The sequence below is a fragment of the Lagopus muta genome, chromosome Z (genome assembly GCF_023343835.1).
Source record: "Lagopus muta isolate bLagMut1 chromosome Z, bLagMut1 primary, whole genome shotgun sequence".
Lineage (NCBI taxonomy): Eukaryota > Metazoa > Chordata > Aves > Galliformes > Phasianidae > Lagopus > Lagopus muta.
In genome coordinates this window covers 1,934,508-1,948,727 of record NC_064472.1, presented here as the reverse complement: position 1 = coordinate 1,948,727, position 14,220 = coordinate 1,934,508, and the positions used below count along the sequence as shown (strand labels likewise).

At 42.5% G+C, this 14,220-nt stretch overlaps 1 protein-coding gene across 1 annotated transcript; it reads right to left on the bottom strand.

Annotated features, from left to right (window-relative positions):
* Positions 1-2,080: 2,080 nt before the first annotated feature.
* ACAA2 (acetyl-CoA acyltransferase 2) lies at positions 2,081-14,186 on the bottom strand. The gene is made up of 10 exons (XM_048931630.1): positions 14,129-14,186; positions 11,363-11,529; positions 10,344-10,472; positions 9,201-9,317; positions 8,477-8,624; positions 7,132-7,307; positions 6,342-6,471; positions 4,223-4,293; positions 3,536-3,690; positions 2,081-2,698 (listed from the first exon to the last, which is right to left on the bottom strand). Exons 1-10 carry the CDS (start codon positions 14,142-14,144, stop codon positions 2,614-2,616), a joined length of 1,194 nt encoding a protein of 397 aa, XP_048787587.1. The 5' UTR covers positions 14,145-14,186; the 3' UTR covers positions 2,081-2,613.
* Positions 14,187-14,220: the final 34 nt, after the last annotated feature.

Below are 14,220 nucleotides of genomic sequence, written 5' to 3'. Positions count from 1 at the left end.
ACAATGAGTGCTTTCTACAAGCCCTTCCTTTTCCCACACTTCTTGAGAAAGATGCAAAAACACGGATTTTTTTATAGTGCATCATGCAGGCTAATCACACAAAAATGATGAATACTCCAGAGCCTAAAAAATAAAAATGTATACAGCTGTTACAATCAACATAAATGTTTCCCCTAAGATCTAACGCATTTCTTCCAAATCTTCTGCTTCTTCTCGGACACTACAAAATTCCTCTAATCCAGATTGCTGTCAGTAAGATCTCTTCAATCCCCATAGGCAAGAGAACAGTTTTGTCACTGCTGTATGTGGGAAACAGAGCATACTTGGAATAGTGTGCAAGGATCAGATATTACCACCTTTCTGCTGTTAGGAAGTGCAACGTGCTCCCATAACCTCACGGGACAGCATTTCACTTTGGTTTGAGAAAGCCCTTCGTTAGAGGTTCTTACAGGAAACGAACAGAATAAAGTTGGAATGATGTGCAAATAAATCATTGACTTATGCAGCGAAATAAGGCTTCTGGCAGGATGTACAGCGATCTGTGCTGATAATATAAGTTGTCTGGACAAAGGAGTGAATATCATGATGAGTTTTGCAGAAAACACATTACTATTCAGAATGAGCAAGTACAACTCTCCCAGCAGGAACTACGTGTGGATTTCAAATTCTTGAGTGATGAAAGGTGGGAATTAGACATTATGTGCAAAATAAAGCAGGTGGAGGGGATTATTCTTTACTATACAGAATCATAGAACGGTTTGGGTTGGAGGAGACCTTTAAGATCATCTAGTTCCAATTCCTTTGCTATAGGGAGGGATGCCTCCAACCACACCAGGTTGCTCACAGCCCCATCCAGCCTGAATGTGGTCTGCATCTACAGAGTGATGAGCTATATATCTATATATACACACACAAACACACACAGTACCAGAAGAAACCTTGGAAAAAATTGGCTAGATCTCTGAAAATAAGAGTTCAGTTATAATCCACAGTCAAGAAGGTAGGAAAAATTAGTTACTGTGGAAGGAGTCATGAGTCCTGATTTATAAAATCCACGTGGCAACTTAACCTTGAATAATGAAACCCCGGTAACCCTGACTTATTGAAATACAGTAGAAAGAGGAAAAAAAGAAACTGTGTTCGATGAACATGTGTTTTGCTGCCTTATAGCAGCTAGGTTTTTAATCCATACAAACTGCACTATTATATGCCTGTTATATTAAAGACACCAAACCCATAGGAAATGCTAGGAATTGTGGTGAGCGTATTTCAGCAGTTATCCATCCATTCCAACAAGCTGCCTCGACCTGAACCTGTTAATCTAGACAGTCTGGTTTTGAGTGGCCTCTCTTCTTTCACAATCATCACAGCCCAGGGCAGTAAGAATTCATAGATAAGCAAAATTTCAACAGTAGGCTGAGGATGAAAGAAACTGAAGACTGAAATCTTTGCTACCATTTTAGCCTATGTAGCACAGAAGACACTACAGAGAAACATGCTCTGTCTCTGACAAGGGATCTGCCCAACTCACTGCAAGCATCCAATGTGGACACCTATGTAGATGGACTGGTGGTTGGACTAGACGATCTTGGTCTCCTCCCAGCTTAATGATTCTATTCTGTGATTCTATCTGAGCAAGCTGCAAATTGCTCCACTGCAAAGTGAGCCCAGAGGACTTCAGAGACTACCTTCAGAAGAGATCTCACTTCAAGCACACGTATCCAATGTAATTCACAATGTGAACCCTGCTGCGTGTGAGAGCTGAGGGAACTGGCTCAGATGTGGAATTCTCAGATGAGTTGAGAACAGCCCCACACCAGGTTGCTCAAGAGATGTGCTATGTGATACTATCAGAGGAAGTTACAAAATGGGCTGCAGTAGGTACACAGTAACACGTAACACCACTGCTAGATGCAGCATCACCTTCTTGGAAGGCTGGCAGATTTGCTAGAGCTTTCTAGAAAGTGCTCAGTGCCAGTGACTGCAATGGGGGGAAGTACCATTTCCAATAGTAAACACTGATGTACCAAGAGTAACAATCCTCACAGTGGTTTACTTCTAAAAGAAACAAATACAAAGCTCTTTTCATCAGTTCAATTTATTGTTCTCGAGTGGCACAAAAAAAAATTCCAACTTCTCCTTTTCTTTTGCCTTGCAAAGCAGCAGAGTACAATTTGGAGCCATCAATCTACAATTAACACATACTTCAGATGGTCTCCAATTACATTTTCACACTTCCTGATGATAAAAGAGGCACGTGTGCCAGACAGCAGCTGAAATTAGAAAAGCTGAAGCAGTACTTGCTTAAAAAGCTGCATTGCTATTTAAGGCAGATTTGGTGAAAGTCTGACAGGCAATTTCCTCAGGAAATGATAACAATTTTGCCTACAGCAATACATTAATCTTGATTGAAAAGAGGCTTTTACAAAATACTTCACCAGTGTGAAATTATATTGGTATTAGACATTACTGAATCTTCTTATTTAGAATTCAGGCCATTACCTTGCAGGAATGGTTGTATGTGAAGGGATTACAGTGATGGTTTACCATCAGAAAAGCCAAAGCTTTTCAGAGAACTGGTAATTCAGGCGACGCTGCCAGCTCCACAACTTCTCAAGCTGTGTTCTCGATGAGAAGAGCAATACCTTGTCCACCTCCAATGCAAGCTGACCCTACTGCATATTTCCCACCACGACGCCTGTGCCGAAAAAGAAACAGTGAAAATGACTTGTACTCATAAAGCCACAGTAAGAGTGGTCCTGATTTTATAAACAGAAACTGACTATTGACATTTCAAAGGTACTACTAATGATGAGGTTTTGTATGTGTATGTTCTTTTTTTTTTTAGAAAAATATCACAAAGCCTCCACTGCTGCAGAAGTATTTCTGTAAAAAAAAAAAAACAGAGTTCTAGGTCTGGGCCTTGGACCTTTTAAAAGATGGTACATCATATTGATCTTAGATGTACTAAATGGCAAGGAATACCATCAGGGATACTTACTGCTTTAACTCAGATACTACAAAAGGCAATAATTCAAGTAAAATTATACTGCCATGGGAGTTTTTAAAAGCTCCTTCTTCTACAGCCACAAGCAAACATTTTTTCTTTGCAAGTTGCAAGTTGAGGCTTTATGGCTGAACTCTTGTGAGTGTTGTAAGCACCAGCAAAACACTCATAGAATGAAACACAGAATCATCGAATGGCCTGGGTTGAAAAGCACCATAATGATCACCTAGTTTCAACCCCCTGCCATGCGCAGGGTTGCCAACCACCAGACCAGGCTGTGCAGAGATCCCATTCAGTGATCTCTGCTCTGAAGATAATGGAAAGTGGAAAGAGAAAGAAAAAAATTGGAAAATTCAGGCTAAAATTGTGCTAAGCATTCCAAAACAATCAAAATTTCTGGAAATGGTCTAGAGGAGAAAGGTGATAACAGGGTCAGTGGACTGGCAGACTTTTAGCCGCACAGTATGTGTGTTAAAACTCCTTTGCAGCTGTAAATTCACTACCAGCAGCTCTAAGTCATGAACATACCTTAATTCATAAACCAGGTGAGCTGTGATTCGTGATCCTGAAGCGCCCAAAGGGTGACCCACAGCAATGGCACCTCCATTGACGTTGGTTTTTTCAGGGTCCAGGCCCAACACTTTTTCAACAGCCAGATACTGAGGTGCAAATGCCTCATTCACCTGAAACGTGGGAGAAATGATACAACTGCTTACACAGACTTCCCACAAAAGCTTTCAGCAGTGCACACACAAGATGAAATGAGATGCACTTCTCCAAGCCATCCTGATTGAAAAAATATTAAATGTTGTCTTTTGACATGTATTCAGATGACATATAAATCATCACGTCAACAAAACAAATTCACATCCTTCTGGCATACTTGGTACGAAGCAAATATGTATTATACTTCATTAAAAAAAGGGTTCTAATGCATGTGTTTATGACATACAGCCAACAGAACAGCCTCGTGTTGTAGCTTTTTTCCTACAGAATGCTATCAGGCCATTTTCAGTCTTCACATGTCTGCAACTTTAGTTATGACCATGCAACTGCGTGGCTGAAACAAGCTGGACAAAGGTCAGACAGGCAAGCAAGGACAGGTGGGCTGCAGGCATGCATAAACACCTACCTTGTGTTAAATGGAAACACACTGAGTGTAGCGTTCCTCCTAAAAAGACCAGCAACCCCGTTGTCCATATTAAAGACTCTTACCTCTACCAAATCCATGTCCTTCAAAGTCAGTCCTGCTTTCTTCAGAACCTCAGTAATTGCAGGAACGGGGCCTGTTTGGAAAATGGTATGCATAGTTACTTAAATGAAACATAAATAAAGCCTTATAAACATGCTACACATAGGATAGCTTCACAAGGCCTCATCAGACTGCCTCTCATAAGTGCCTGCAAAGGCAGTGAACTCTGGATACGTCACTCACCTGCTCTACTATTGTGGTAAAAGAACTGAAAGATCTGAAAACTACGTGGCAGCCTCACCCACAAACTGCTGAGGAAAGCAAGGAGCAGCCTTACTGCTGAGCTGCACTGTTAGACACACAGGTAGGTTTCAAGTCAAGAAGCCAGCCACTACACAAAAAAGACCTCAAGAGCACTGTGAGGCAACTCCCCCTCTCCAGTACTCCTGGCTTCAGCTTATTCTTTCCTCACCACTTGCAGCCTCCAGATACATATAAAAAGACATGTTTAGAGGTCTGGTGCTCATGTGTTTAGTTATGGGTATTGATGTTTTTGTGTTGATCGTAAAACTTAACTACAACACTTCTACTTGAAGATTGTATTTTTTTATTAAAATAAAATAAAATATACCACATAGCAAAACATTCCTCAGACCCAGACTGAAACAGCCAACTGAAGAACGAAAACAAATAGGATTTTTTTGGATAATATTGCAGAATTTGGCAATAAAACTGTCTCTAGAAGAAAGCTACAACCTGATATAAGTCAGTAGGGGAGATTAATCTCAAAGCACAGCTACCCAAGGAAAGAGATATTCAAAGAGAATTTGAAAGGGCTGTTTAGATATGTGCCTGTAGGTCTAAGATTACAAAATCAGATGGGAGCTGATGGCTAGATGAACAAAAGCCATCATAAAACATGACTTGAACATTTCACTACCAAGAAATGATGCTGACACCACACAGCTCAAAGAATAAAAAACATAAAAATGAGTAAATGAGCCAAAAGACAGAAACATTAAAAGAAGAAAGGGCTCAGGTCAAAGCTCAGTGGATCATTAGAAAGGCTTAGGCTTAATACCAGACCCTAAATGTTTCTCTTTATAGACTGATTTTAGTATGCTCGTTATGTACCAGAGTAATGGGAAGGTCTCTTGTGGACAATGCAAAGACCATCAACCACAGCCAAGGGCACCTCCCTCCACAGCCTCTTTTTCTAAATAATGCATTCTATCACTTAGACATTGTCTGCCCAACATTATCAGTATGTGAAAGGGCAGTTGCTCCATCTGAGCTCCTCTGTTCTCAGGTCTGTTGCTGTCATGTCTATGAATCTCATCTGTTTTTTTTCAGTTGCTGTGGAGTTAAGGACTGAAATGTTCCTCCGTATGATTTATGAAGTTTTTAAACAGGCTAAAAGAGCTGCCTGACCTGCAAACAATGGTCTGGTTTACAAAGCACAGTGACTCCAGAAGCCTAGCGAAAGAAACCCTCCCTCTGCATTTGCTTTGAAGGTTGGCTTAGTCAGATAGCCTGAGCAAGAAAGCAATTCTGACAATGCTTCATTTGCATTTGCACTGACACATGAAACCAGCCAACAATGAGTTCTCTGAAGAAAACAGCAGAAAGGAAAAGTAATGGTGGGGTACAATGCTGTCTGCAAACCCAACAGAAGGGAAAAACCCTGGCACGTCTGGATCAGCTCTGAAGGTTTGTTTGAATTAACAGCTTACTTGATTAGAAAACATAAAATATGAGAATAGGAAAAAATGATCAGTGGGCTTACCAGAGTAATATCTGATGTTGGAACCCAGTCTTAACTTAAGCAACAGAGTAAATAATGAAAGGGGTGGACAAAGCCAGTACTCCTTCAGCAAAACAACTCATAATTAAACATTAATGGGAATCTAAGGCAAACTTCAGGATAAAATCTGTCCCTTTTTGTTTGTTTGTTTGTTTTAAATGAGAGCACACCTATTTTCTTGACTTACTAACAGACAATGTAAGAAGGGGGGGGGGGAAAGTGGTGCAGGGACTGTGGTGCTGGGTCAGGCATGGCACATGCTCCCTAAAATGCCCAACAGAAGAAGAATTTAACTGTGCTTAATGCTATAACAGAAAATGCATTTTCTTGCAACTTACCAATGCCCATTATGGAAGGGTCACAGCCAGATGAGTGGTAGGCAACTATTCTTGCCAGAGGAGTGAGGTTGTGCTTTTTGAGTGCTGATTCACTGGCAATGATGACTGCACCAGCTCCATCACACACCCCCTTGTAGCAACACAGAAAAGTACTCTTAGTGGACAAAGTACAAACAAAAAAAATCACATTTCCAGCTAAAAATGTCCCTCAACAAAACAACTGAGCCCATGACACTGCTGTTAAAATGTAATAAACTGCTGTATTGGTGTTTATTCAAAACATACAGTGATCTTTCACTACTCTGTGGACTATGAAGGTCAAATAGATGATTAATTAATTTCAATGTTTTCAGAAAAGTAATTTTTTTTTTCCACTTACGTCTCCCTTACGTTGAAAACATAATTCTGTATATTTGCAGGGGCCCATTTAATATTAGATAATGGATGTACAATTATAAAAGATACATTACGGACACTCACACTGTGGTTACGATCTATTTTAAGCAGGAATTTGGATTATATCATTACAACAATCATTCTGGCCCAAAGAACATTAATCAATGAATTAAGATCATGCCTGGAAGAGGAACTGACCCTACCGACATGCTGCTAAGCTCCCAGTCTGCTCTGAGCAAAAGCAAAACGTGGTTTGGACTATAGAGGATACTAATTGTGCTACAAAGACAAGCAGCAGCAGGCCCAGTGAGAAAATACAGGACAGTACAGGGACAACGAATTAGGAGAGCACTGAAGGTGACACCATCGTAATCCAAGGCAGTGACGTACTCACTGAAGCATTCCCAGCAGTGACTGTCCCATCCTTTTTGAAGACAGGTGGGAGTTTTGCCAGCTGTTCTAAAGTGGTCTGGGGTTTCGGGTGCTCGTCCTTTTGCATACTTTCTTTCCCTTTTTTTGTTTTCACTTCAATTGGAGCCATCTCAGCATTGAAATGACCAGCATCTTGAGCTGAAACCACAAAAAGAAAATAAAAGGTCTCTTACAAAAATAGCAGGAGATGACTGTCCGGCATGACCAATAATCCCACTTCTGTGTGCCCACAACTTTTGATCTGTCTTAGCTAGAGCTTCAGAGGCAGTGCTGCTTATAGTTTATTTTGTTTAAATAAGCCAGCTGGGGGCTTACTGCTTAGTTTTCAGAACAGAACAAAGCCTGTACAAACACACTCCAAAACTTCTCCACAGAAAGCCTCCAATATTGATGTGTTATTTCAGGTTTAAATAACTACACTTTTCCCCAATCCTTAACCCACTAGATTTATTTCTCGTATACATTCATGTATTGTTACTGTATTCTGCAGCTCTGGAGCTTATCAGAGAGCCAAGAAGCTCCAACTCTCAGAAACTGCCACGTTTGATGTTGTTTGGCTTCTGGCATTTTTAACAAGTTTTACAAGATTCTTTTCATCCCAGAGTAGCCATAGGACTGTCTCCTTAATGTGAATGCACAAACATAAATAAAACCAACAAGCTGGAGTCTTATACATCATACATAAAACAAGAAATAAGCAAAAGTCTCTTCAGTGGCACGGTTTGTAGTGAAGGCTCCAGAAATTCATTTAGATCAGCAGGGAGGAATAAAAACAGCACTGCTACTCACATTAAAAAAAAAACATTAAGTCTGTTTTCAAGAGTAGCAGCTGTTAAAATCAACATTATTAGAACCTAAAAGTATGCTTAGATCTTCTCTTCTTGGGGGTTGCAGTATATGTTGAAATCCACAAAGACCACTACACATCCTACTTTCCTTTGCCCTACAATCCTACTTACACTAACAATCAGCTGCAGTAATGCAACGTCCCTGAATTATGGCTTTGGCCATATCTAAAGCGTCCAGCAAACAGTTTAAATGCAGGTCCTGAACAAACATTCCCCCTTCAGATGCATCTTAAGATTCTGTTTGCTCTAACTGTTCATATATTCCAAATCAGCCCTGCTGGAGCAGGCTCTTTCTATCCAGAGCAAAGTAAAGCACGAACTGGAGTCTCTTCAAATCAGAAGACAAATGATGTTCACACTCACGAGCTACATAAAACTTAAAGATAATTCCAATTGCTGCTAAAAACAAGATTTGAAACTGGCCTCAAACAAAATACTTCAATTCCTACATCTACTAACCAGCTTTGCATCTCTGTTGTGTTTTCAATGCGTATCGGTCACAGTCCTCTCGTGTGATGTTGTGTTTTGCAGCCAGATTTTCAGCTGTAATTGCCATCGGGATTTTAACGTGCGTGTCAGTTAGACTTTCCCACAACGTGTCTTCCAACTGCAAGGAATATTATTTAAAGAACATGTTAAAGTTGAGCAATATTAACATTTATTATTGTTAATTCCTAATTATTCCACCGGCCTCGTGGGAACTGAAGTCACCTCGTACAATTAACCCAAGTCACCTACAGATACTGTACATAGATTAGAACAAGCACACCACAAAGCAGTATGCAAGCTCTCGTTTGCTATTCTATTTCACACCAGGCCCTACAGTGGTTCTTTCCATTCACACATGGCCCTGAGAAGTTTGAGAAGAGCCTTTATATTATGGACAATACTTTGATGGAATGCATCAAATGAATTTTGGCTCTAAGACTTTACTAATACACTAATCTTGGAAGAGGAATTCAAGCGCTGTTTTAGAAGTGGGAGAAAAGTGGCATTCTTAATAAAATTGTGAACCTACAACTTTGGTGATGTTTGGATACTGGATATACCCTTTGAAATCTAAATCTGGACCTAATACACAATGACTTCACTTCCAAGAGTCTAGTGCCTATATGCCTCACAGCATATGTTCCTCTGTAAACACAACTTCATTTGCAAAACAAATTTATAACAAGTATCAGACCTTGATTTCTGCTCCTAGTCTGGTTCCAAATCGGATGTTCCGAACTGTATAAGGTGCCTGGCTCATGCTTTCAGCTCCACCACACAGAACCACTTCTGAGTCATTCAGGCATATTTCCTGTTAACAACAACAACAGAAAACAATAAATCCAAAGACCTAGGATGTAACTTGCTGCTTTTGTAAGGTAGGAACAACCTGTTTTACAGAAATACATTGCTATCTATGAAGCCACGCTCAGAATGAACTCATGCTTGATTGCATATATTTACAAAAGGTTTACCATAAGGATTTGGGGTCTGTCTCTGTCTTGCACATTCCTCACTTCACCCGTCAATGAGGAATGGAAATACCAGTGAAGAGGAAGAGAATTTGGGTTCACCTACATGACAGGACTGAGAACCTGATGGCATCTCTATGCTTGTATGGTTACGTTAACAGATGTTTGAGCATGTGGTTTTGTTTTGGCTTGGTTTTAAACATCCCTACCACAAAACCAAAGAAACTTCAAAAGAAAAAGTTTTAGAAAACATCAGCCAAGTAAACAGCCAAGAGAAACCCTAACCACACACTAATTCATCACTGCTACAGTCTGCAGAGCCTGAAAGTCCTAAAGTGCAAACAGACCATCTGACCACTAAAAAAATTCCTTAAATGATTCACCTAGCTGCTATAAATTATCATACCCATGAAAGAGTTTGGGTCTTTGAAGAAAGAAACACTTGAAAAGCACAGATTGCTGCTTACACAGCCAACTAGGTGGGAATATAAACAATGGAAAAAAGATAAAAGCCCTCATCTGTCGTTCTGACGCCCAGTAATTTTAATTCATGCCAACAGGATCACAGAACACAACCACTGTACAGCTGAACTCTATCTCACTGGTTAACACTTGTTGCATTCCTTACACTGAACTCAAAATAGCTGCAATGACCATTTTTGAAACCAGCCATTAAAAATGGCACTTTTTTGTGGAGGCTGAACTCTGGCACACAACCATGCATGTGCAGCCTCTACCAGTGGTACCTGGAAACCCATAGTAAGACTCATCTCAAAAACACAGTACAAGCTTCTACACATCTCTCTTATTAAAGACGTGATAAGTTACAACTAATGAAGAAATACAAGCAGAAAAGAACTTAGTACCTGGCATCCGTTAGCAATGGACTGGAAACCAGAGCCACAGAGCCTGTTGATGGTGAGGGCTGGAACTGGGACGGGGACTCCCACGCGTAAACCAACGTGTCTTGCAATGTAAATAGCATCTGGAGAGCTCTGCAGGAAGAACAAACAGTAGGTTTGTTATACTCACTCTTTCTGAAAGTAAAAGTTTTGGTCAGAAGTCGAAATGTTGTGACAAATGTCAAAATGTTGTGACGGAATTACTGGCAGAAGACAGGTGGACATTCAAGAGAAATCCTGCTAGTTGTAAGGAAAGTTCTGATTCACTTCAAAAAATTAAACTCATTTTATCAAAAAGGACTAATGTCTGAATATGCAGAGGCTGTGACAGAAGAGACGTCGTGACAAAAATGGTGCTACAGACATAAAGGCTCTGAAGTCACTAGCTTAAGGTCTTGCATTTTCTCTTCTTGCTTATTTCCCAGCATACACACAAAAGAACGACATAAGACCAGATTCTGACCAGGAAGCAGCAGTTAGTTCAAGATAAACTGGAATTGCTCAGATTGACTCAGGGGGAAAAAAACTCCAAAACTGTGAAAAATGCAGACACAACTGCTGCTTTGCAGTCACTGAACTATGAAATGTTGCAAGTGTGATGCTCTAATTGCACACCAGCCTGTTCTAACGACGAGATTTCATTCCAGCTCAAGGCATGAAAACAGGAAAAACGTGCTGGGGATTAGCAAATAGCCACTAAATTAATCTATATGGTTGTAGAGATCAGCCTCTCCTGCTTAAAACTGTTATCTGCGGTCCTAAAAAAAGAAAGCTAAGCCTTGCTCCCAGTAATGTCCCAAATCATGCAGGGTATGTCCCTTAGACATGAACAGGAAACACTACACTGTGAATGCTACTCGCCCATTCCATCTGCAGCCCTCTGGTTTTATTCTTGCCTGCAAAGCAGAAATAACCATGTATGGCACCACAGTGAAGGAGATACTGAAACATGCACCCACCAGCCAGATTTCCACGCTACCAACCTGCAAGACATTGCCAACGATCACACTGTCAATGATCTCAGGAGGGACCTTGCCAGCAGCCAGCGCAGCCCGAGCAGCATGCTCTGTCAGGTCAGTGGCTGACAGGCCCTTCAGCAGCCCTCCATAGGTGCCAAAAGGAGTCCGCTTTGCTGCGACGATGAACACACCTGCAAGAGAAGCAAGAATTATGCAGCTGGACAGAACAGGGAACAGCTGGTCTGCATTTTTTGTTCCTTTCCATGAGGTAACAGAGATACCAAAGAGAATGAATACGTTAAAAAAAAATGTACAGGTAAAGAGTGTATTAGGGAGAAAATGAGGAGGTTATCCTCAACTGAGTAACATCCTAAATTTGCAAGAACTCAAGTAGTTCAAGTGATGCAGCAATACTTCAGGTGGGGGAGGTATGCCAGAATTAATGGTCAGAAGGAAAAGCTGGGAAGAGTCCAGGAGCATCCCTTTTCCAAGAAAAGGTTTGTAAAAAGGAGATGGCTTGGCTATGGAGAAGACACACTACATCAGACATTAATAACAGTGTTTTACAGGCAGGAAAGGGACATCTGTAAGATCCTGCAGTGGACACACCTGTGAAATAATCTGTTGTTGTGTTGTTGTCAGTGCTTGACCAGAGAGACCCCAAGGTGATTTCTGCTCAAGCAAAGCTCTGCCCCAGTCAGGACACCTCCTGCTCACCACAGCTCCGTGTTGTGTGTCAGCACAAGTGGGAGCAGGCTCTGAACTTTCCCCTAGTTGAACAACAGAGCTCACACACCCACCTGCAGCTGCCACCGAATGCCTGCTGGTATTTTAAGTAATGCAGGAGAGATACATACAGATAGAAGAATAACTGCAAATGGAAATGTCTGCTTATTGAGCTGCTGGTGAACACTGCTCTGATTGCTTCCAAGGATTCTCATCCACTGCCTTTGTCACTCTGCTGTCAGAGTCAGGGTGCTCCTCCATCTCTCATGCATTCAGATTCCAGATCACATGCTCGGCAGGAAAGGACTTTCCGAACTGCTGAAGGGCAGCCATGCTGCACTGACAAGTCACACAAGAATCACAAGAATAGTCCTAGCACTGCAACAGTTACGCTCAGAAGATGATTTGGGAAATCCCCTAGTGCAGACTGAGCAAGGTCCTTATCCTTGAAGAGTCAAGGATGAGGAAGAATGTGAAAAACAACATGGATTTTTAAACCATAAAAATAGGAAAATAAAATGATCCCTCACACCATGGGCTTATTTCTACAGTACTGAGGAGACCTTAAAAATAAGTCTTTTCTAAGCACAATTCTGCTGCTCCCTTAAAGTGCTGATATGCTGTCCACTCAAAAACTGTAAGACGCAGCATTTATGTCCTGCAAGGAGTAAGCATGATTACAGAACCACAGAATGACTTGGCTTGGAAGTGACCTAAAAGATAATGCATCCAAAAAGCCCACTCCTCAGGTTTTTTTAGAGTAGCCACTAAAACATGTATCTCTGAAGAAGTCCCTTTGTGTTTAGAGGTCAAAAAGGAACACAGGCATTGCTGTGGGCTTGGGACAAACACTACAACCTACATGCACACACTAGAGCAAAATGAGGCTGCCTGCTATATCCACTGTTGTTTTTCACTTATTTAATCAGATTTTAAACTCTGTTTTAAAGGCTGCTGATGTTCCTTAGCCTGCTCTCCCAGCAGCACAGCTCTGACTGTGCCTCTCATTCACCGCTCCACTGATTCCTGCCCATCTCCTTCACGGTTGTGCCCACACAGCTGCTGTCAGCACAGGGTCCTGACCAAGTCAGCAGAATTTTCTCTCCTTTTGACCAGCGGGTTGGATACCCTCACCGTCTGCTGAATCACAAAGCATGGCTTTACAAACAGACTGGGTTAGGGACTTTGCACTTCAGCCTTGTTTTACAATACCTCTCTTTCAGCCCCACTGTCCACATCTCCCAGCTGCTATGGGGCAGCTCCATAGAACTAATTCCAGACAAAACGAGAAGGCACAGACAAACTAGCAAGGAAATATGGAAACCACAACCTCACCCAGCAGCCAAGTTATGCCAAACTGAACCAATCACAATAGGGTTCGGAGTGAAATTACTCCAATTTTGGAAGATGTGAGAGACAGCTCCTACAGATGCTCCTGAGCTGCAGGAGGAATCAAAAGCTCAACTGGAAAAACACCCGGATGCGGGTTTAAGCACTCACTGCCTGACCTGGATCATAGAATAGGTTTGGGCTGGGAGGGACCTCAAAGAACGTCTAGTTCCAGCAGCCCTGCAGGCATGCTTGCAAGTGGGTGGATTCCAAAGGCAAAGGCAGACGTTGCAGATCCTCTATGCAACTGTTACTGCCGGGGTAGAGCGATCGTTCCGGGCCCGTAAGCAGCTAAAAGCAGCCCTATGAGAAGCAGAGAGGGAAGAACGGTGCGGTGCCAGCAGCTGAGCGCACAGGGAGGCGACCACCAACGCCCACAGCTCCGCGCAGCTCCGCCGAAACGTCCGCGCAAACCACTTAGGAGCTGACGGAGCTTCCCGCAGCCGCTCAGCTGTCGCTACGACCACGAGCAGAAATTACCACACGGACGCTCCCAGGCCCGGACCCCGGACTGCCCACACCGGGACCTTCGGGCCGCGCCGAGGGGCCCACAGACGGCAGGGAGCCGCCCGACGAGAGCCCACAGAGGCCGAAAGGGGCCGAGAAGGGCCGGAAAGTGTCGAAAGGCGTCGAGAAGAACCGAAAGGTGCCGAACGGCGCTAGTGGAATCCTCACCTCTCAGCAGCGCCATGGTCCGCGCCCTCCCGCTCTGCCGCCGGCGCCCCCCGCCCCGCCCCGCCCCGCCCCTCCGCACATTCGTCACGCTG